General features: G+C 40.3%; 1 protein-coding gene across 1 annotated transcript in view; it reads right to left on the bottom strand.

Moving 5' to 3' along the window:
- SH3BGR (SH3 domain binding glutamate-rich protein) overlaps positions 1-23061 on the bottom strand; it is a 52876-nt gene that overhangs the window by 19571 nt on the left and 10244 nt on the right. Inside the window, 2 exon segments of the mRNA XM_011954047.1 lie at positions 13090-13170; positions 22397-22582. Of these exon segments, the coding sequence (XP_011809437.1) occupies positions 13090-13170; positions 22397-22582 (267 nt within the window).

Raw genomic sequence — 23061 nt, 5'->3', positions numbered from 1 at the left:
AAAAAAAAAAAAAAAAAATCAAACAAGTGTAACATTTCAGAATTGAAAAATACAATATATGAAATAAAGAATTTACTAGACTGGATGTAGAATGAAAATGACAAAGACAAAAATAAGTGAACTTAAAATAAATCAGTAGAAATTATCCAATATGAAGATCAAAGAAAAACAAGACTGAAAAATATTTTAAGCCTTAGGGAAATGTGGAATAATAACAAAAGATTTAACATATATATAATTAGAGTGCCAGAAGGGGAAATGAAAACAAATGGAGCAGAAATAATATTTGAAAATATAATGGTTGAAAATTTTCTATATTTGGTAAATGATACAGATTCAAGACTCTCAGAAAACCCCAATAGTAATAAGCACACCAAAGAAATCATAGGTAGGCATATCATAATCAAATGGCTGAAGACCAAAGATAAAATGAAAATCTTAAAAGCACCCAGAGAAATATGATACACTACCTACAGGAAACAAGATTTCAAATTATTTTCATGTCTCATCAGAAACTATGGAGATCAGAAGACAGAAGGGAAAAAAACAGATCCAAGGTGTTGAAAGGAAAAATAAAACCTGTCAACTAAGAATTTTATATCCAGTGAAAAATCATTCAAGAATGAAAGCAAAGTGAAGACACTTCAGACAAAAGAAAACTAAAGAACTTATTGCCAGCAGACCTGCACTACGAAACAATGCTAAATGACTAAAGGAAGTTCTTTGGGCTGAAAGAAAATGGCACCAGATGGAAACTTCACTCTTCATAAGGTATCAGAAATGTAAAAGTCTGGGCAAGCACAAAAGATTACCTCCTACTAAACAAAAAAAAAAAGAAGAAGGAGACTGTTCAATGGGAACATTACATAGTAGAGTTGATGGTATATGGAAACGTGATACACATGATAGTATAGTATAAAGTATGGGAAACAGTCAATGGATGCATATGATGCCAATGTTTCTGCATATTACCTGAAAGTGTTATAACATTAAGTCTAAGTAGACTGTGAGATATTAAGAATATATATTAAACACCTAGAAAACCCTAAAGATTCCTCCAAAAAGCTCTTAGAACTAATAAAAGAATTCAGCAAAGTTCCCAGATATGAAATTAATGTACACAAATCAGTAGCTCTCTTATACACCAACAGTGACCAAGTGAGAATCAAATCAAGATCTCAACTACTTTTACAATAGCTGCAAAAAAAAAAATACTTAGGAATATACCTAACCAAGGAGGTGAAAGAACTCTACAAGGAAAGTTACAAAACTGCTGAATGAAATCATCGATGACACAAACAATTGGAAATACATCCCATGCTCACGAATGGGTAGAATCAATATTATGAAAATGACCATACTGCCAAATGCAATCTACAAATTCAATGCAATTCCCATCAAAATACCACCATCATTCTTCACAGAACTAGAAAAAACAATCCTAAAGTTCATATGGAACCATAAAAGAGCCCACATAGCCAAAGCAAGACTAAGCAAAAAGAACAAATCTGGAGGCATCATGTTACCTGATTTCAAACTATAGTATAAGGCCACAGTCACGAAAACAGCATGGTACTGGTATAAAAATAGGCACACAGACCAATGAAACAGAATAGAGAACCCAGAAATAAACCCAAATATTTACAGCCAATGATCTTTGACAAAGCAAACAAAAACATAAAGTGAGGAAAGGACACCCTATTCAACAAATGGTGCTGCGATAACTGGCAGGCCACATGTAGGTGAACGAGACTGGATCCTCATCTCTTACCTTAAACAAATATCAACTCAAGATGAATCAAGGACTTAAATCTAAGACCTGAAACTATAACAATTCTAGAAGATAACATCAGGAAAACCCTTGTAGACATTGACTTAGGCAAGGATTTCATGACCAAGAACCCAAAAGCAAATGCAATAAAAACAAAGATAAATAGCTGGGACTGAATTAAAGAGCTTTTGCACAGCAAAAGGAACAGTCAGCATAGTAAACAGACAACCCACAGAATGGGAGAAAATATTAACAATCTATACATCTGACAAAGGACCAATATCCAGCATCTACAATGAACTCAAACAAATTACCAAGAAAAAAAAAATCCCATCAAAAAGTGGGCTAAGGACATGAATAGACAATTCTCAAAAGATGATGTACAAATGGCCAACAAACATATGCAAAAATGCTCAACAGCACTAATGATCAGGGAACACCTCCACCCCTATTTAGACCTGCAGGTGCTACCCCATGACCCCAACCAAAGCCCATGCAAACCAAAACCACAATGTGATACCACCTTACTCCTGCAAGAATGGCCATAATGAAAAAATCCAAAAATAATAGATGTTGGCATAGATGCAGTGAACAGGGAACACTTCTACACTGCTGGTGGGAATGTAAACTAGTACAGCCACTTTGGAAAACAGTATAGCTATTTCTTAAAGAACTAAAAGTAGAACTACCATTTGATCCAGAAATGTCACTACTGGGTATCTACCCAGAGGAAAAGAAGTCATTATACAAAAAAGATATTTGCGCATACATTTATAGCAGCACAATGCGCAATTGCCAAAATATGGAAGCAACCCAAATGCCCACCAATCTATGAGTGGATAAAGAAACTGTTTTATATATATATATATGTATATATATACACATATATATGAATATATATATATATGATACACACACACACACACACACAATGGAAACTACTCAGCCATAAAAAGGAATGAATTAATGGCATTCGCAGCAACCTGGATGGAATGGAAGACTATATTCTAAGTGAAGTAACTCAGAAATGGAAAATCAAACATTGTATGTTCTCACTCCTAAGTGGGAGCTAAACTATGAGGATACAAAGGCATAAGAATGACATAATGGACTTTGGGGACTCAGAGGCAAAGGGTGGGAAGGGGGTGAGGAATAAAAGACTACAGATAGGGTACAGTGTACACTGCTTGGGTGATGGGTGCACCAAAATCTTACAAATTAGTGGTGACTAAAGAACTTACTTGTGTAACCAAATACCACCTGTCCCCCAAAAACCTATGGAAATAAAAAAATTTTTAAATATTTACATATTATAGTGACTAGAGCAACCATTACCAAATAATGCCAAGAGGCACAGTTAAAAATACAATAGATAAGTTAAAAAGGAAGTCTAAAATATATTCATATAGCCCAAAAAAAAGAAAAAAAAGTATAAAACAGAGGAATGAAAATAGGAGATCAGCTCCAGTCTGTGCCTCCAAGATGACAAATAAAAGAAGGAACAAAGGTCATACCAAAAAGGGCCACAGCCATGTGTAGCCTATTTGCTGCGTGAACTATACCTGATGTGTGCCCAAGAACAAGGCCATTAAGAAATTGTCATTTGAAACATAGTGGAGGCCACAGCAGTCAGGGACATTTCTAGGCAAGCTTCTTCAATGCCTGTGTGCTTCCCAAGCTGGATTTGAAACTACATTACTGTGTGAGTTGTGCAGTTTATGATATTAAAACAAAGTAGTGAGGAATCAATCTCGTGAAGCTTGCAAGGACCGAACACCTCCACCCCTATTTAGACCTGCGGGTGCTGCCCCATGACCCTGACCAAAGCCCATGTAAGGAGCTGAGGCCTTAAAGACTGAAGAAAAACTATTCTCTGGAGAAAAATAAAGTGGAAATTGTATTTTTAAATAATATAAATTGAAATGGGGCTGGGCGTGGTGGCTCATGCCTGTAATCCCAACATTTTGGGAGGACGAGGTGGGTGGATCACTTGAGGTCAGGAGTTCGAGACCAGTCTGGCCAACGTGCTGAAACCCCGTCTCTACTAAAAATACAAAAACAGCCTCATGTGGTGGCACCCGCCTGTAGTCCCAACTATTTGGGAGGCTGAGACAGGAGAATCGCTTGAACTCGGGAGACAGAGGTTGCAGTGAGTCAAGATCGCTCCGTCTCTAAAAATAAAAATAAAAAATAAATAAATATGGAGACCAATAGAAAAAACAATGTGGGCCGGGCGCGGTGGCTCAAGCCTGTAATCCCAGCACTTTGGGAGGCCGAGACGGGCGGATCACGAGGTCAGGAGACGGAGACCATCCTGGTTAACACGGTGAAACCCCGTCTCTACCAAAAAATGTGAAAAACCTAGCCGGGCGAGGTGGCGGGCGCCTGTAGTCCCAGCTACTCGGGAGGCTGAGGCAGGAGAATGGTGTAAACCCAGAGGCGGAGCTTGCAGTGAGCCGAGATCTGGCCACTGCACTCCAGCCTGGGCGACAGAGCGAGACTCTGTCTCAAAAAAAAAAAAAAAAGAAAAAGAAAAGGAAAAAACAATGTAAATATAAACACAATTATGTGAATGATTAATTGTTAATGAACTAAATATTCCAATTTATAACAGAGATTATCAAGATGAATTAAAATGCTCAAGACCAGCCGGGTGCAGTGGCTCATGCCTATAATTCCAGCACTCTCGGAGGCCAAAGAGGGAGGATCACTACAGCCCAGGAGTTTGAGATCAGCCTGGGCAACTACTGGGACCCTCTCTCTATAAAAAACTTAAAAATCAGCTGAGGATGGCGGTGCATGCCTGTGGTCCCAGCTACTCAGGTGGCTGAGGCAGGGGGATCACTTGAGCCTGGGAGGGAAGTCGAGCTGCAGTAAGCTATAATCATGCCACCGCACTCCACACACTGTGAGACTGTCTCAAAAACAAAAATGCACAAAACCCAATCAGACCCTGTTTCCAAAAGACATTATAGAAACAAAGACATAGGAAGTTGAAAGGAAATCAATGGAAAAAATATCCCAGGCAAACCATAAGCAAAAGAAATCTAGAGTAGTTTTATTATCATACAATACAGATATAAAGACAAAGGGTATTATCAGAAATTGTAAAAGACAGCTGATAATTACAAAAGAGTCAATCCATCCGGAAGCTGTAACAATCATAAATACGAATGTGCCTAATAACATAGAGTTTTAAAATACAGGAAGAATAAATTGACAGGATTAAAGGGAGGAATAGAAAATGCACAATCATAGTCCGAGATATTCTCAACTGTGGAACAGCTGTGCAAAAATCCAAACTGATAGTCTCTTTTCTTCTAGGAAATTTTAGCCTTTTCAAATTTATTAGAACAACTGATACAGTTAGTTCAATTGCTTCTGCGATATTAATTCATGACAGCCTGTCTTCTCTCTTATCCTTTTTTCCTTTCCTTACTCTTGCTGGCTAAAGTTTCTCTTCATTCTGTTTTCCTCAGCTCTGCCCCCCACCCTCGTTAACATAAATGTTCTGAAATGCTTCTCTATTTCACTACTGTTTAGTTTCCTATTTATGATAGTCATCATTAAACATAATTCTCTGTTAACATTCGCAATTACACAATACATGGGTTCCCATCAAGATGGTTCACCTGCAATTGAGACGCGCCCTTTGGAACACTTAGACTTATCTCCCTTCTTTTTGCCATATCCCTCATCCATGAACACTATCCTCGTAAAGGATATTTTCACATATCTCCTTTCTCACACAGCCCCATCCACAGTGATGAACTCACTAGTGATACCAGAACTCCTAGATTTTTCCAAGATAGTTTACAATTCTTGATTTCACTATTATTCAATGTTTTCCTTTACAGAAGTGGCTCTCAACATTGATAAAACATTCAGTTCACCTGGGAGTTCCCTGAAAGAAGCTTCTGTCTTAATTGATCTCAAATGTATCCCTGGCATACTATTTTTAATGGCAAAAAGTGCAATTATTTTTGCACCAACCTAATAGCTTTAACGGCTCCCCAGAGACTTCTAGTGTGCAGCCAGGTGGAGGCTGACTGCCAATATCTAAACCTCTCTCTGTCCCTCTGGAGTAAGAACAGCTCCCTCAGACCTCCTGTGCCTCCCCACCCAACTCAATGCTCACTGCCCTGCCCTGTTGACCACTCTGTTGACCACTGTGTTGACCACTGCCAGGTTTAAGAGCAGGATGGAAGTGGGCTCTGCCTTTCAAGCTTCAAGCCCATGCCCAGGCCCTTCCTGTAACTGGAATACACCATTGGGGCTGTGCAGGGCCCACAGAGCCACTCCCATCTCTGACAGGCATTTGGACCTTGATTTCCTTCTTCAAACTGAACGTTTTTGCTTTCTAACCTTTCAGGGATTCTCCCATAGTTTCTGATCCTCAGGCAGCACCCTGTCTAGTTTTCCTGCAGCCATAAGATAAGGGGGTGGGGGAGCTGCAGCAGCATCTCCAACTGGAAGACCCTGTGGCATCTCCTGAATGATTAGCTCTCTTCTATCTGGACTTTTTTTGTTTCTGGAACTCCTTTCGTGCACATATCAGGTCTCCAGCATCTGACTTGCAGACTTCTGCCTTTCACTCACAATTTCTATTTCTTTGTGTTTTATTTTATGTTTGACGCCTTCTTCCCTCTGGTCTTCTTGAATGGAGGCCTAAACAGTGTTCACTCTCTCTGTTGCTCAACTTGTAGTTTTTGTTTGTTTGTTTGAGGGTTTTGGGTTGGGGGGAACAGAGAACAAGTTTATTGGTGAATGCTCATGGCAAGCATTATCCAAGAGAGACAAGATGGGGAGGGTGCTGTGACCAGACAGCCTTTGGGGCTAGATACGCAGTGTCACACAGGGCAAAGGACAGGGCTCAGGGGATGCTGGGAATGTGCCCAGCTACTCAGCATCACACAGACGAGCTCTTCAGAGTTGACAACCATTGCTGTCCTCATGCCCAGCCACCAGCAACTCTTCTTCCTCTGTCATCTTCCCACCCAGTGTGACAAGGACTTGCCGGATTTCAGCGCCCATGATGGTGCCATTCCTTTCCTTGTCAAACACCCAAAGGCCTTCCACATAATCTTAAGACTAGGCACCCTAGTCCTTGTTCCTGGCCACAGTCTGCAGCATGGGCAGGAAGTGCTCAAACTCTAGCACCTTCACATTCATCTCATCACTCCTGAGGTTCCCCCAGGAACTGGAACACCTCAGCATGGGTGAGGCTCTGGCCCAAGGCCCTTGTCATGTCCCCACACTGGCTGTAAGGACCTTGCCATCACCCGTTCAGTCAAACAGCTGGGAGGCATCCTTGAACTCTGCGGTCTGGTTCTCTATGAAGTTACATAACAGACTACTCAGCTCTACTCAGCTACAGGCCAGAATGTGTCACCTTCCATGAAGAATGACTGCTCAGAGGCCTGTCGTAAAGGATTATACGCTAGAAACTTTGGGGTACAGGTTCTGATGGTATTGCTTAAAGAACTGAGGCCATACCAGTGGGCTTAGTCAAAATTTCCAGAACTTTAGTTGAGAAGCAGATGGGTTCATGAGACGACTAGCCCAAGATCCAGTGGAACGAGGATTAATTACATAGGACTAAAGGAATCGGTGAGGTATGATACCCTTTCCTGCAGTAAGGATCCATCTTGTAGTTTCAAATTAGAAAATTCCAGAACATCTTTTGAATGAATTTTGTGCTCCAAATTCATATCTTTTATGCTTCTCAACAAATGTTCCCCCAAATCTCCTTCCGCTTCTTCCTTTTGTGCTCCTTCAAGTGAAGTTGTCTGTCATCTGTCTAGTTTGGCCTTCCTCCTTCAGGTCACTAGGAAATGCCACACTTACTTAAATATTTTGCCATTACTCAAAATTGCTTTCAATAGGAACTCATTAGTGATACCGGAAAATGAGTCTCAAAACTTTTCATCACAAGTCACTTTTGGCCAAAAGTTACATGATCCAGATATATTATCCCTGCCTTATTCATTAGACTGAAAGGTGTTCTACAAGAAAATCCACCTTCCAATAGAAGATGTTACCATGACTCCAATAGAGGGATTGGAAACCTCTTTTGAGCCATGTTGGTCTGGCTGTTGGAATGTTAGAACTTCCTAATGTGGTTCTCATGAGAAGGACAGCCCTCGCTGGGATGTATAAGCTTTGGCACTGAGGAGTTACATGCCAACAGCAATCTGTAAAGGTAACACTTTAACACTGCTACGACAGCCAGGCATGATGCCTCACACCTGTAATCCCAGCACTTCGGGAGGTTGGGGTGGGAGGATCGCTTGAGCCCAGGAGTTCAAGTTCAGTGTGGGCAACATGGTGAAACTCTGTTTTTACAAAAAATACAAAAATTAGCCAGGCATGGTGGTGCATATCTGCGGTCCCAGTTACCAGTGAAGCTGTGGTGGGAGGATCGCTTGGGTCCAAGAGGTCGAGGCTGCAGTGAGCCGTGATCAGGCCACTGCACTCCAGCCTGGGAGACAGAGCAAGACCCTGCCTCAAAAAACAGAAACAAAAAAATATTGTTATGGCTGTGTATATCTCTGTCAATTAAGGGGAAATCTAATTGCCTATATAACTGGATATCTTTCACTGGTATAATAATATTCCCCTGAATAAATTAATGTACTAAAAGACATTGATTGCTGGACATGGTGGTTCACATCTGTAATCCTAGCACTTTGGGAAGCCAAGGCAGGTAGATTCTCTGAGGTCAGGAGTTCAAGACCAGTCTGGCCAACATGCTGAAACCCCGTCTCTACTAAAAAAATACAAAAATTGGCTGGGCGTGGTGGCGCACGCCTGTAATCCCAGCTACTCTGGAGGCTGAGGCAGGAAAGTGTTTGAACCTGGAAGGCAGAAGTTGCAGTGAGCCAAGATTGTGCCACTGCACTCCAGCCTGGGCAAGAGAGCAAGACTCCATCTCAAAAATAAAAAATAAAAATAAAAAGACATTGATTATACTGTTGTTTTGCCTGGTATCAGACAACAGGGGCTTAAGTTATCAACCACAACTTCAGTTGTTTTAAATGTTAACTTGATCCTTCTTTAATCTGAATCAAGCATATTTTAAAACAGTGTTTTTCAATTGGGAATTCCTGTCACCTACTCATAAAGTTTTATTAATAAATAAATGTTAGGACCTACTCCAGACCTACTACATCTCGTTTCTTGATATTCTTATCATATGCTTGGTATATTCAGAGTATATTATGTCTCTGAATAATTACATCAAGATTTTTGCTATGCCCATTTATTGTTGTAAATTAGATATAATGTTTTTTGTATTCTTTGAAATAGGCCTAATGATTATGTTTGTAAGTAATTTGGGGGGTTGAATTTACAGTTTTGTTTTGCATGTCACAGAAAACAACAAATTTTCTCATCAACTATAGTATTCTTCTTATGACTTCCTAGTCTTTCACTTTTGAAAATTATAAGCAACGAATAAATGACACCCATTTTAAGTTTTTTGTCATCTACAGATATTTTTGTTAGCATGTTTTGCTTTGATACTTCCCTGAAGTTATCTGTAATGAGCTACAAGCAAAAATGCTTCATCTTTCATGAAGAATGACTGCTCAGAGCCCCGCAGTAAAGGGTTATATGTTAAATACATTTGGGTTCACGTTTCTGACGGCATTGTGTAAAGAACTTTGAGACCATATCCAAGGACTTAGTCAAATCTTCCAGAACTTTTGTTGAGAAGCAGAAGGGTTCATTAGATGACTAACCCAAGATCCACAAGATCCAGTGAAATAGGAATTGATTACATAGGATTAAATGAATTGGTGAGGGATGATAGTAGTTTTTGTCTGGAATACTGTTGATATTATTTTAATGTCTTATTTTCCTTATATATAAGGAAGCCCTTTTTGCTTTCTCTTAAGTTTTTCATACATGATAATAATGTTGTAGATTCTGCTTTTGTAAACTGAAATGAATCACTTGTAAATGGCCTCTCATTCTCCCTGCCTGACCCCTCCGGAGTGCAAAAATTCTTATTGAATCAGAATACATACATAGTTTTTGGCAATATAGTTATTTGCATAACTTCAATAAGAATCTGTCTTCCTTCTTGCCAGGGCACAATTGAAAACATTGGTTGTGTAACATAGGTCCTGCCTGCCATGTCCTATTAAGAATGATGTTCATTTAATCAGATATGACCACATGCTTTTAAAGAACTAAGGTTGACTTTATGGAACCAATGCTCACTTACAAAGCCCTCTTGGGAAAACCGGCCTAGTCTTCGGCCTCGAAAAGCCTGCCTAAGACAAGAAAAATATTCTAAAAGCAATGATGTTACATATGATGACATGTTTTATGAGCATGCATTTTCTACATAACTGTTAAGAGTACCTATTTTTAGCTTGAGTGAGATTAACTTTCCTTGCTGACACCTTTCCACAATCTTGTTTACTACAACATGACACTGTGGTAAGTAATGTTTCCATAAATCAGATGTCTGTCTTTTCAAATGATACTGGAAGTACTCTGTCCCTATGCACAGTATAAACAGCTATAAACGCAAGCAATACGGACAGCACCAAAGGCTCTAGCACAAACTGTGCTGCTAATTAGTGGGGTGTCTTTCTACAAGTCACTTAAGCTCCTTGGGCTTCATGTTGCTCCTCTCAGAAGAGAAGCATCTGGACTGGACAGCCTCTTAGGTATCTCTAGGCCAGGTTTCATAATCCCAAGGCCATCCCTTTCTTCCACATAATGAGAGTTTTATATAATATGACAGTACCTGAGCACAAATCAGAGCAGGATCTAAAAACTGAGGTTAGATATTAAAATAAAAATGAGATAAGATAAAACACAGCAGAGGCTGAAATAGATTTATATGTATTAGTATAAATATATCTCAAAATATGTTTTTTTTTAAAAAAAAAAAAAAAGCAAGTTACAACAAACAAATCTGTCCCATTTACATTCAATTCGAAGAATAGTACTGACTATCTCCGGAGTGTTTCATTGACTTTGGTACCCCAGTTAATTATTGCCTCAAATTTCAGAGGTGAACACCTACTATGAGTTATGGGCTCTGATGATGTAAATATGAAAGATATGGTCCCAGATTCTGCATCTTATCTCTAATAATCTTCTATGTTGCTGTCTGAGTCAGAGGCTTTGTGAAATGTAAATCACTCCGCATTGACTTTTTCCCATCATTCTCATCGCCAAGAAAAAAGTCCAGACACAGAAGGCCCTTTACAATATCATTCCTACTAACTTTTCTCGCCTCAGCTCTTATCTTTACCCACTTCCATATCCTGGGTTCTACTGAAACCTCTGAATCCATCCAAAGTACGACTTCACTGAACGAAACATATTCTCAGAAATTTCACTGCCTTAGTATATACATCCATCTTCCCATAGTGTCTTGACTATCTTTTTCCACTTACTGAGCTCCTACTAAATCTTCCAATACCAAGTGAGATACCAACTCTTTTCAAAGACGTAATCTAAGGCCTGAGATTGGTGGACCATCTCTATATTCACATAGACAGTTATTATATCTACTTATAGAATGCTCACATCTAACTATTCCTCTAGACCATAAAGTCCCTGCAATCAACAAGCCCAGTGTCTGGCCCAGCATGTGCTCAAATAAATTCTCTTGAAAGAATAAATTATAAAATAAGTACCCCTAAGAGGTAGGTAGTCATATTTCTCTCTTTATTTTATAGCTGGAAAAACATTAAAAATTCAGGGTCGGCCGGGCGCAGTGGCTCAAGCCTGTAATCCCAGCACTTTGGGAGGCCGAGACGGGTGGATCACGAGGTCAGGAGATCGAGACCATCCTGGCGAACTAAAAAATGCAAAAAACTAGCCGGGCGAGGTGGCGGGCGCCTGTAGTCCCAGCTACTCGGGAGGCTGAGGCAGGAGAATGGCGTGAACCCGGGACGCGGAGCTTGCAGTGAGCGGAGATCGCGCCACTGCACTCCAGCGTGGGGGACAGAGCGAGACTCCGTCTCAAAAAAAAAAAAAAAAAAAAAAATTCAGGGTCAGCAGGTAAAAAGCATATAAGGTTTTCTAACTGAATGGTATGTTCTTTTCCACTGGGGTTCCTCTTCATTTCATGCTGAATGAGAGAGATTATGGATGGAAAGAAATACCAGGACTACAAAAGCCTCAATGAGAAGAGAGGTGAACTCTGAGACTTCTCAGGAGAAATGTAAGAGAAGAAGTCTAGGAAGTGGGTTGTCCCTAGACATGAACGACAAGTCATTATCTCAGAGAGAGAAAAATGGCAATATCTATGTTGATCCACTTCCAAATGTTTATTTTATTTTATTTTTGTTGCTGAAAATATGAGATTGATCCCAGACACTTTGCACACTGGCAAATAAGTTCATCTGCTCTAACTTTTCCACATACTTTTCTGAAGTCTGCTTTAGCTTAGACAGCCCCCACTCTGGCCTCCTTCCTGTCAACTCACTACTTTGTTTCATCCACTTTTCACAGCTTCAGCTCCATCTGCACACTCACAGCTTCCACGCGTGTGTCTCCAACCAGACTTTGCAGAGACACAGATCAGCACACAATTGCCCACCTCACTTCTTCGCTCAGCTGTCTCAAACTTAATTTCTCCTGTCAATATGGTCCTCTCTCAGAGCGGATTTTTACACCCACTGGTTAGAAGTCATCATGGAATCCATCCCTATCCACATTCAATCCATCAGCGAGTCTTAGCAAGTCTCATGAATTAAACATGCACACAAGTCAAATTCACAGTTCCTGCTTTATTAGCATAATTCTCTATTTAATTTATACATAATCAAAGATGAGACATCACTGGAAGAAAAAAACCTGATAAAACCTACCTTGTTCTTGAATCGAGATCTTACCTGTCCCATTTTTATGAGACCAAAATGCAGTTTGGTTCATTTAAATAGAAATAATATAAGGGCATATATCATTACGAAAGTAACTCATATAAAGCTATATGAGAAATCAATTCAAAACAAAGTAATTGTATAAACACAACCTGGGAGCTCAAATGTTTACATATTTAATGAATGCACTTAAGTTTATTCAAAGTAATGATATTTCCTAACTTATGTATTATAAAATTTACCATAACAAGGTGAAAACATAGCATAAATATGAAAAGCATAATTTTGGAAACTTTTTTAGTAAAAACTGCATTCTCTCTATGCATAGGACTTCATCAGAATAAGAAGTGTACTAACATTATGGGAATTTAAAAATCATCATTTCTTAAACAGTCTTGGATGCAGATTTCTACCTTCATTTAGTATTACCTGTTCTGAACCCCAATAGAGTCTGTTCAAACATACCTTTGAGTCTGAAGGAGGAGCCAAACCAAGGAAGGAATAAATAATATTCTCTTCTTTTGCAGAGAAGAAAGAGTCAAAATCCTTGAAGCAAAGAAAAAGAAAGTTTAAAACGACTGCACACTTGTGAGCCAGTTTATTTATGGAAACTGATCTTTTTATTTATTAGTTCTTAAGTTGGAAGCTCACACAAAAATGATCCCAGTTTGCTTTGTCAAAGATGACTAACCTCCAGAGTTAAGAAATCTAAGCATGAAGTTTACATTTGTTTTGATACACTTTCATTGTGCCTGTATACCACAGCAAGAGCGCGCGCGCGCACGCACACACACACACACACACACACACACACACACACACACCCCTACCCATGTCCAGGAATTGCTGACAGGACCCAAATATACACAGTAAATGGCTTTTCCAAGTTTCACACCACCACCTGGTTTACTGATAATCTGGCTCTAAGCATTTGGTCCCTGATCAGCTGAGACTGAGATGATACAGGCTGTCTACACTGTGATTAAAGTATCCCTAAGGGCCCAGATGCATCTCAGGCCCTCCCAATATGAACAGGCACAAGACCATCGGGGGCACAGAGGGCAAGTGTTTTGGCAAAATGGGAACAACTGGAGTGATCAGAAACTTGGTAGTGGATTGAAATCTGATGCTCAGTGAAGTTCCCACCCCAACCAGATCCTACCAGGGCCAATCCTTCACCAGGCAGGTCCAGCCCTAAACCACCTTCCCAGTAATATAGCTGTCAATAGCTTAGAAGAGTTTCAGTTTTTATAATTAAAACATAAACAGTATTCCCCCAGGCTACTTTACTACTGCCAGTCTTTGTCATCAGGGCCTTGATGCAATTTCAACAGTGTTGCAAAAAGGCTCACAAAGTCGCAGGCGTTTGTCTCATTTAATAGGGCAACACACAAAACAACGTAGTTGTTCTTTGCCTACCCTACTTTCAGTGTATGTGAAAAAGCTTAAAACCAGCCAGGCGTGGTGCCTCATGCCTCTAATCTCAGCACTTCGGGAGGCCAAGATGGGAGGATCCCTTGAACTCACGAGTTCAAGACTAGCCTGGACAACATGGTGAGAGCCTGTCTCTACAAAAAATACAAAAATTAGCCGGGCATGGTGGCACACACCTATGGTCCCAGCTACTTGGGAGGCTGAGGTGGGGGGATCACTTGAGCCTGGCAGATAAAGGCTGCAGTGGGCTGTGATTGTGCCATTACACTCTAGCCTGGGAAACAGAGCAATGCCCTGTCTCACAAAAAAAAAAAAAAAAGACGCTTAAAACTAAATACAGGTCACAGCTATTGAGAAAAAAAGTACTATGTATTCCTGTGTGTTACTGGTTTTTTTTTTTTTTTTTTTTGAGAGAGAGAGAGAAAGTCTCACTTTGTCTCCCAGGCTGGAGTGCAGTGGCACAATCTCAGCTCACTGCAACCTCCACCTTCCAGGTTCAAGCAATTCTCCTGCATCAGCCTCCTGACTACCTGGGATTACAGACACGTGCCACCATGCCCAGCTAATTTTTGTATTTTTAGTAGAGACAGGGTTTCACTATGTTGGTCAGGCTGGTCTCAAACTCCTGACCCCGGGTGATCCACCCACCTCGGCCTCCCAAAGTGCTGGGACTACAGGTGTGAGCCACTTATTCAAAGTGTTACTCTTATTTAAAGCTTTATTGTTTTCCTATCCATTGCCTCAAGTCTCTCAGTGATTAATTTTATTCTTTATACATGTTTGGAAGCTGCCTCAAATCTTGGTTGAAAGGAATATAACAAGATGAGTAAGCGCAGGAACTTTGGTATCAGAAATTCTGATTGATTCCCAGAGTACACGCTTACTAATCATTGTTAAAAGATTACACGAGATACTGTGTTAACAGTAATAGTAGTATCAAGTTGGTGAAATGTAATAAAGTAAATCTATGCTATTTCCCAAAAATTCCATATATAAAGTTCTGAAAACTTCTTTAGTTAGCCAACTCTAGATTTCAAGGCAAGAAAGATATTCTTATAGTTGAGTGAATTAGTCTTTTGCTTCCATTTAAGACCAAATACCTTCTTCAGAATTTCAGAAGGCTGAAGAACAATTCATCATTATCTTTGACTTGATGCTACCAAATAATATGTAGAAAATAATGAACATAAAACAGGTTTTCAGCTCCCAGTTCTGCTATTATGGCAGATTAGAGGCCCTGAAAAGCTGTCTCAAAAAAAATTTTTTTAACCCAATTAAGAAAAAAAAGAAGTATAAATACACTGCTGAGCTGGCAGAAAAGACTCTGGCCAGTGAGAGCATGAATCCTGAATCCTGAGAGGAAGCACACACCAAAGCCACCATTCATGCTGAGAGTTTCTGACACACACAGGACACCTTGATCATCACTTTGACACTGAAGAGGAAAAAGGGGGAAGTAGATAAAGCCCAGAGCCTCGTCAAGGTGGGGAGTTTCATAAAGCACACACACCAGAACTCCAGAGGGTTCCGCCTTCAAAGTAAATGTGAATGAGAAATAACCCGGCCAGACAGAACAGAATGGACGGAAACTTCCCTGATTCAACTTTGCTTCTGGGTGGAGGGGAAAATATTCTCCTCTGAGAATTTATAACCACAGGTAGAATTCACGAGAGGTTGCAGTTCAAATTCCCATGCCATCTGTGATCCTAAAAAATCTTAAAAGGAAATCTGAGTTTAAGATGTGTCTAAGTTTGATACGGTTCTAAGGAAACTGCCAGAAATAAACTCCAGGCCTCAAAGAGTATCCACTGCTGTGATTTGAATGTATCCGCCAGAAAGCATGTGTTGGAAACTTAATCCCCAGTGCAACAGTGTTGGGAGGTGGGGCCTAAGGGGAGCTGTTGAGGCCATAAGGGGGCCATCCTCATGAACTGATTGATGACATTTATAAAAAGGCTTGAGGCTCTGAGTTATATCTCTCCCTTTCTCTTGCTACTGTGATGCCTTCAGCCATGTTTGAAGCAGCCAGAAAGCCCTCATCAAAGGCTGCCCCTCGATCTTGGACTTTCCACCACCAGAGCCATGAGCCAAACAAACTTCTACTGTTTATAAACTACCCAGTCTGTGGTATTCTGTTATAGCAGCACAAAACAGACTAAGATAGCCACAAACAAAGTTTTTAAAAATGACCAGTTTGAAGTCAAAAGTCACAATATAAATAAAGGAATAAAAAGAAAACATGAGTGAGAGCAAGAAGAAATAACAGAAGGTGGAATTAAAAATCAGAATCAGATATTGGAATTATCAGGCAAAGAATATAAAACAGCTATATTTAATATATTTAGTGAAATAAAAGAAAAACTCAAAGACAGAATAAATACCTAGAGAGAACAATCAAGCAAATTTAGAAAGGAACCAAAAAGAACTCCCGAAAATAAAAAGACATAATAGCGGAATTGTAAAACCCAATATGTGGATTAAACAAAAACACCTGAAGAGTAAATTAGCTAAATTAGCTAACTGGAAGATGCAATCAAAGAAATCATCCAGGCTGCGTGTGGTGGCCCATGCCTATAATCCCAGCACTGTAAGAGGCAGAGAAGGGAGGATTATTTGAGCCCAGGAGTTCAAGACCAGCCTGGGCAACATGGTGAGACTCTGTCTCTATTTAAAATAAATAAATAAATAAAATAATAAAAAAAAAATAAACAATCTAGAGAGGAAAAAAGAGATGAAAAATGTGGAGGAAATATTATTGTATGAAAATGCAGTGTGAGAAGTTCTAACAAATGTCTTATAGGAGCTCTTAGAGAAGCAAATAGAGATAATATGGGAAAACCTAAACTCAAGCATATAATTGCTAAACATTTTCTTTTCTTAATTTTTTGAGACAAGGTCTCACCATGCTGCCCAAGCTGGTCTCAAACACCTGGACTCAAGCAATCCTCCCACCTCGGCCTCCCAAAGTGCTAGGATTATAGGCATGCACCATCTCGCCTGGCCAATTACTAATAACGTTCTAGACTTATTGAAAGATAACAACCCTTAGTCTCAGGAAGCCCAATAAATAATTCTAAACTAGATAAATAAAAATAACTCTAAACCTAGACACATCGTAGAGAAATATTATTAAAAGCAACCAGAAAGAGAGGAAGAAGAGGAGGAAGAGGAAGAAGAAAAGAAGAAAGGATGGATAGAAGAAGAAAGGAAGGAAAAGAAAAAGGAAAAAAGAAAGTTTCCCAATAAAAGAATAGTGATGAAACTGACAGCTGACTTCTCAACAGCAACATAGAGGCCAGGTGAAAGTAAAATAATAATTTCAATGTGTTTAGAAAAAAGAACAATCAGCCCAGAATTCCAGACTCAGTAAAACTATTTTTTCAAGCATGAAGGTGAAAGAAAGATAGTCGTCTGGAAAATAATTTTTTTGTTTGTTTGTTTCTGAGACGGAGTCTTGCACTGTCGCCCAGGCTGGAGTGCAGTGGCGCAATCTTGGCTCACTGCAAGCTCCGCCTCCTGGGTTCACGCCATTCTCCTGCCCCAGCCTCCCAAGTAGCTGGGATTACAGGTACCCGCCACCACGCCCGGCTAATTTTTTGTATTTTTAGTAGAGACAGGGTTTCACTGTGTTAGCCAGGATGGTCTCGATCTCCTGACCTTGTGATCCACCCACCTCAGCCTCCCAAAGTGCTGGGATTACAAGCGTGAGCCACCACGCCCGGCGAAAATATCATTTTTTAAACAAACAAAACCTTAGAGAAGTTACCGCCAAGGGACCTTCACTTAAAGAAACTTATAGGATGTATTCAGGAAGAAGAAAATAATTCCAGATGGAATATCTGAGATTCAAGAAGATAAAATTAATAGTAAATCTGTGGGTAAATCTAAATCTGAACAAACATTGACTGTACAACCAATAAATAGAAATGCCTAATTTGTGGAGCAGGATGAGAGGCCAACTGAAATACTGAAAAACCAAACACATGTAAACAGAGAGAGTGATTAGGGTTAAAGTGTCTAAAGGCCCTTTTAATGGTTGGGACAGACCGAGTGCGGTGGTTCACATCTGTAACCCCAGCACTTTGGGAGGCCAAGGTGGGCAGATCATCTGAGTTCAGGAGTTCAAGACCAGCCTGGCCAACATGATGAAACCCCATCTCTACCAAAAATACAAAAAAATTAGCAGAACATGGTGGTGTGTGCCTGTAATCCCAGCTACTCGGGAGTCTGAGGCAGGAGAATTGCTTGAACCTGGGAGGTGGAGTCTGCAGTGAGCCAAGATCGCACCACTGCACTCCAGCCTGGGTGACAGAGTGAGACTCTGTCTTTAAAAAAAAAAAAAAAAAGGTTTGGGACAAAAGTAAGGATACTGATTATCTTTAAGTATGTATGTTAAAATAGCTAAGTTAACCACTAAAAGGCTAGATTATTTGAATTGAGTAAAGGGCAAAATAAAATTAGAAAAAAGAGACTTTAGTAAGTAAAATTACATCAAGAAAGGATTTAAAAAACTGCAAAACTGAGAAAAATTAAAAGCATATAACAAAGTAGAAGAAACTCCAAATATACTCATAATTTCAATGCATGGGTCAAAAAAGAAACGTATAAATGTTTTAACATTTATACTTAACAATAAAGAAAATACTGCAGGCCGGGCATGGTGGCTCATGCCTGTAATCGCTGCACTTTGGGAGGCCAAGGCCAGTGGATCACCTGAGGTCAGGAGTTCAAGACCAACCTGGCCAACATGATGACACCCTGTCTCTACTAAAAATACAAAAAATTAACCAGGCATGGTGGTGCCTGTAATCCCAGCTATGCGGGAGGCCTGAGACAGAAGAATCACTTGAACTCGGGAGGCAGAGGTTGCAGTGAACTGAGATCAGGCCACTGCACTCCAGCCTGGGCAACAAGAGCAAAACTCCATCTCAAAAAATAATAATAATAAATAAATAAAGTAAAAAAAAGAAAATACTGCATATCAAAATATATGGAATGAACTGACAGTGAGAAATGTCTAGCCTTAAATATTTACATCAGAGAAGAAAAAATGGTTAAAAGTGAGCTAAGCATCTAACTGAACATTAAGGTAAGGGGAGAAAAAAAAACAAAGTGTATAGAAGCGACAAATGATAAAGGCAAGAGCAGAAATTTTAAAAATAAGAGAAAAATTAGCTATAAAGATATAGAGAGATCAGAAAGAATCAATAAGCCGAAAGACCAAAAACAAACAAACAAAAACTATGAGCAACATAAAATTTAAAAAAAAATCAGAGAAGACACACTAAAAACATTAGGAATGAAGAAAGGACATAACTACCTATTTTAAACAGGTCTTAAGAATATCTTATTTAAAACTTTGGGGGATGTTGATAATGGGGCAGGCTCTGCAAGTGTGGGAACAGGGGGTATATAGGAAATTTCTGTACCTTCCTCTTAATTTTGAAAAAAAAAAATGTTATACTAGACTTTAAAACTTAAAAACAAGCTCAAGGCTGCCATGGGCCATGATGGCAACACTGCACTCCAGCCTGGGCAACAGACAATGACCCTGATTCTAAAAAACAAACAAACAAACTAGCCGTCTTAGAATTTATGCAAACAGAATTATGAAAACCAACTTATGAAAAAGCAGAAAACCTAAATACTCCATTCATTAAGGAAACTGAAACATGTCCCGCAGAGAAGAGCCCAAGCCTAGCGAGCTTCCTAGATGAACGAGAGGCTCTCTAAAACAAAATCATATTTCTTTGGGAATAGGGGATTGCAATGGGAACACGTGTCATAGTAAACTATGTGCATATTCAGGGAGGTAAAAGAAGACAAAGGTTTTTAAACATAAGGTCTGGACACAGTGACTCACACCAGTAATCCCAACACGTTGGGAGGGTCAAGGCAGGAGGACTGCTTGAGCCCAGGAATTCAAGACCAGCCTCGGCAACACAGGGAGATGCCATCTCTACAAAAAATACAAAATTTAGCTAGGTGTGGTGCCACACACCTATAGTCCCAACTATTCAGGAGGCTGAGACAGGAGGATTGATCAAGTCCAGGAGGTTGAGGCTGCAGAGAGCCATGATCGTGCCACTGCATTCCAGCCTGAGTGACAGAGCAAGACCCTTTCTTTCCAATGACTATCACTGGTGCAGAGGGCGAGGGATGTGATCAGGGAGAAGCACACAGAGAGCCTCCACATTTCTGGTAATAGTATCCTGTCCGTCTTAAACTGGATGGTGCATACAGTGGTCGCTCATTGTATCATTCCTGTTTAAATTATATATTTCTTATCACATACAGCACATTCAAAATAAATTTTAGGAACATAACATAGTTTGTTCAGTAACATCGATATGTTGAAAAGCCCTTTCCCCACCCTAATTAGGTTTGCATCCTGTGTTTCCTTACAGCCCCGAGTGCCCGGAGACACGCGTTCCTCTGCTAAACGGGCACCTCTGTGCTGAACGATCCGGGTCCTCTTTGGTTGTGTTCAGTCAGGCCCAGGCTATCTTGGTCCCGGGCAGGCACTCTGGCCCTTACCTGGGCTCAAATGCACAGATGCCAACTTGTCATCAACAGACGTGTCTGCTCTTTCCAGTTCACATTCCTCTGTCAGGCGGGGAGCCTGGCCTCAACTGTGCCTGGCTTCCAGTGTGGTGTCTCCTTTCTCAGTCTAACAGTTGTCTACCCTGGCTCTCAGGATAATATCTTCATTTGCTCTGCGTAGAGTAGCAGAAGTTCAAACTGGCAGAGGCAGGAAGGCATTGAGGACTACCCTGGACGCCCAATCCCCTCACTGCCCACTGAAACCTACTGCTTTTCTCTGGGGTCTCCTTCCACCTGCTGCCATCATCAGGCATGGCATAGGGTTGACCAAGAATCTTCAGAAGCCGGGGAGACCACTTAAATAATAGTTATATACATTTTAATCATGTAGAAAGGACACTGACTATCTAGACTGATGTTATTTTAAGCCTGCATATCCTTCAGAACTTTTGAGTCTCCTTTTAAAATCTGAGCATACAATAAAAATAATGATTTTTACTTACTTTCTGGAAACAAAGCCCTGTTCTTCATGAATGTACTTTTGTAAGTGTGTCCACAGACCACAGAAAAGCAAATTAAGCAAAGCTTCTCGTAAGATAAACTACAACTACCTCTCCGAAGGTAGAAATGAAAAGAATAGGCCAGACGCGGTGGCTCACGCCTGTAATCCCAATACTTTGGGAGGCCGAGGAGGGCAGATCATGAGGTCAGGAGATCGAGACCATCCTGGCTAACGCGGTGAAACCCCGTCTCTACTGAAAATACAAAAAATAAGCCAGGCGTGGTGACGGGCACCTGTAGTCCCAGCTACTCAGGAGGCTGAGGCAGGAAAATGGCATGAACCCGGGAGGTGGAGCTTGTAGTGAGCCAGGATCACGCCACTGCACTCCAGCCTAGGCGACAGAGCAAGACTCTGTCTCAGAAAAAAAAAAGAAAAGAAAAGAAAAGAAAAAATTTCTTTCCAACAACTTGATTTATTAAGTACGATCTATAAACTCCGGGTAAAAAAAGAAGTAATCTTATGGTGAAATGAACTATCAAATGTATAAAACAAAATTGTTGTTATAACCATAATGCCCAGAACAGTTTTCAAACTAATTAAAGTTACACAAATTCATCTTCTATCTATAGTAAGACTTTATTTCTACAAGTCAATTTTATAAAAGTGAAAACGTGCTGGGCACAGTGGCTCACACCTGTAGTCCCAGCACTTTGGGAGGCCAAGGCAGGAAGATCACTTGAGGCCAGGAGTTCCAGAGCAGCCCGAGCAATATAGGGAGACCGTCTCTACAAAAAACTTAAAAATTAGCTGGGTGGGGTACTGCACTCCTGCAGTCCCAGCTACTCAGGAGGCTGAGGCGAGAGGATCGCTTGAGCCCAGGAGAAAGAGGCTACAGTGAGCCATGATTGCACCACTACACTCCAGCCTGGGCGACAGAGAAAACTTACCATGTTCCTGTGCAGATACACGTGTGTGCACACTGCAAGGCTGAGCAGAATTCCTAGCTAAATGTATATTTTTTTTGAACACGTGACCTCAATTCTTCAAAATAAAAGAAAGAACCTGAAATGATCCCCAAAACTTCTGAATCATCATGATATTGTTTCTGTCCTTTTCTAAATCTTAAATATTGATGATTCATAATGGATCTACCATCCAGCTATTGGATGGTAGAAATAGATCATGGCCTGACAGTTGTGAACAATTTCGAAAGCTGACTCAAAATTAATCTGCTTTAGAAAATTTCTAATAAACACACATGCAGCAGGATTTTTAACAGAAGCACATACTCACCCCACAGTACTGCTCCTCGTTGAAGATCTGGGGAGGCAGAGGAATTCCATTTTGAGGTTTTTTCTCTCCAGGAACATTCTCTCTCATCCACCTCCTATTGTCTTCATCTCCAGCAATATCTAATTCCTTAAAGTCGATTTTATTCGCCTCCAAAAAACCCACTACTTCTTGCTGTTTCTTCCTAATCTGGTCAAGAGTAGAGAAATATTATTAGGCTGTTTATGAAAAATATTTTGTTTACATGTACAAAAATTAAATCCTTCCTCTAGTTACACTATACAACACAAATAACTTTGTTAAGTATTCAAACAAGGAAAATAATAGAATCACACCTCTTTGTTATAAAGGGTCAACAAAATGACTGTTTAATTTCTGAAATTTTAGTATCATCAATGTTTAAATTATTACATAATCAGGCTGGGTGCGATGGCTCACACCTGTAATCTCAGCACTTTGGGAAGCCGAGGCAGGTGGATTGCCTGAGGTGAGAGGTTCCACAGCAGCTTGGCCAGCATGGTGAAACCTCATCTCTACTAAAAATACAAAAATTAGCCAAGCCTGGTGGCACATGCCTGTAATCCCAGCTACTTGGGAGGCTGAGGCAGGAGAATTGCTTGAACCCAGGAGGCAGAGGTTGCAGTGAGCCAAGATCGCGCCACTGCACT

This window comes from Colobus angolensis, unplaced genomic scaffold (genome assembly GCF_000951035.1).
Source record: "Colobus angolensis palliatus isolate OR3802 unplaced genomic scaffold, Cang.pa_1.0 Scaffold38, whole genome shotgun sequence".
NCBI lineage: Eukaryota > Metazoa > Chordata > Mammalia > Primates > Cercopithecidae > Colobus > Colobus angolensis.
The sequence above is the reverse complement of the archived record's forward strand: the minus strand, read 5'-3'. Positions and strand labels throughout refer to the sequence as shown.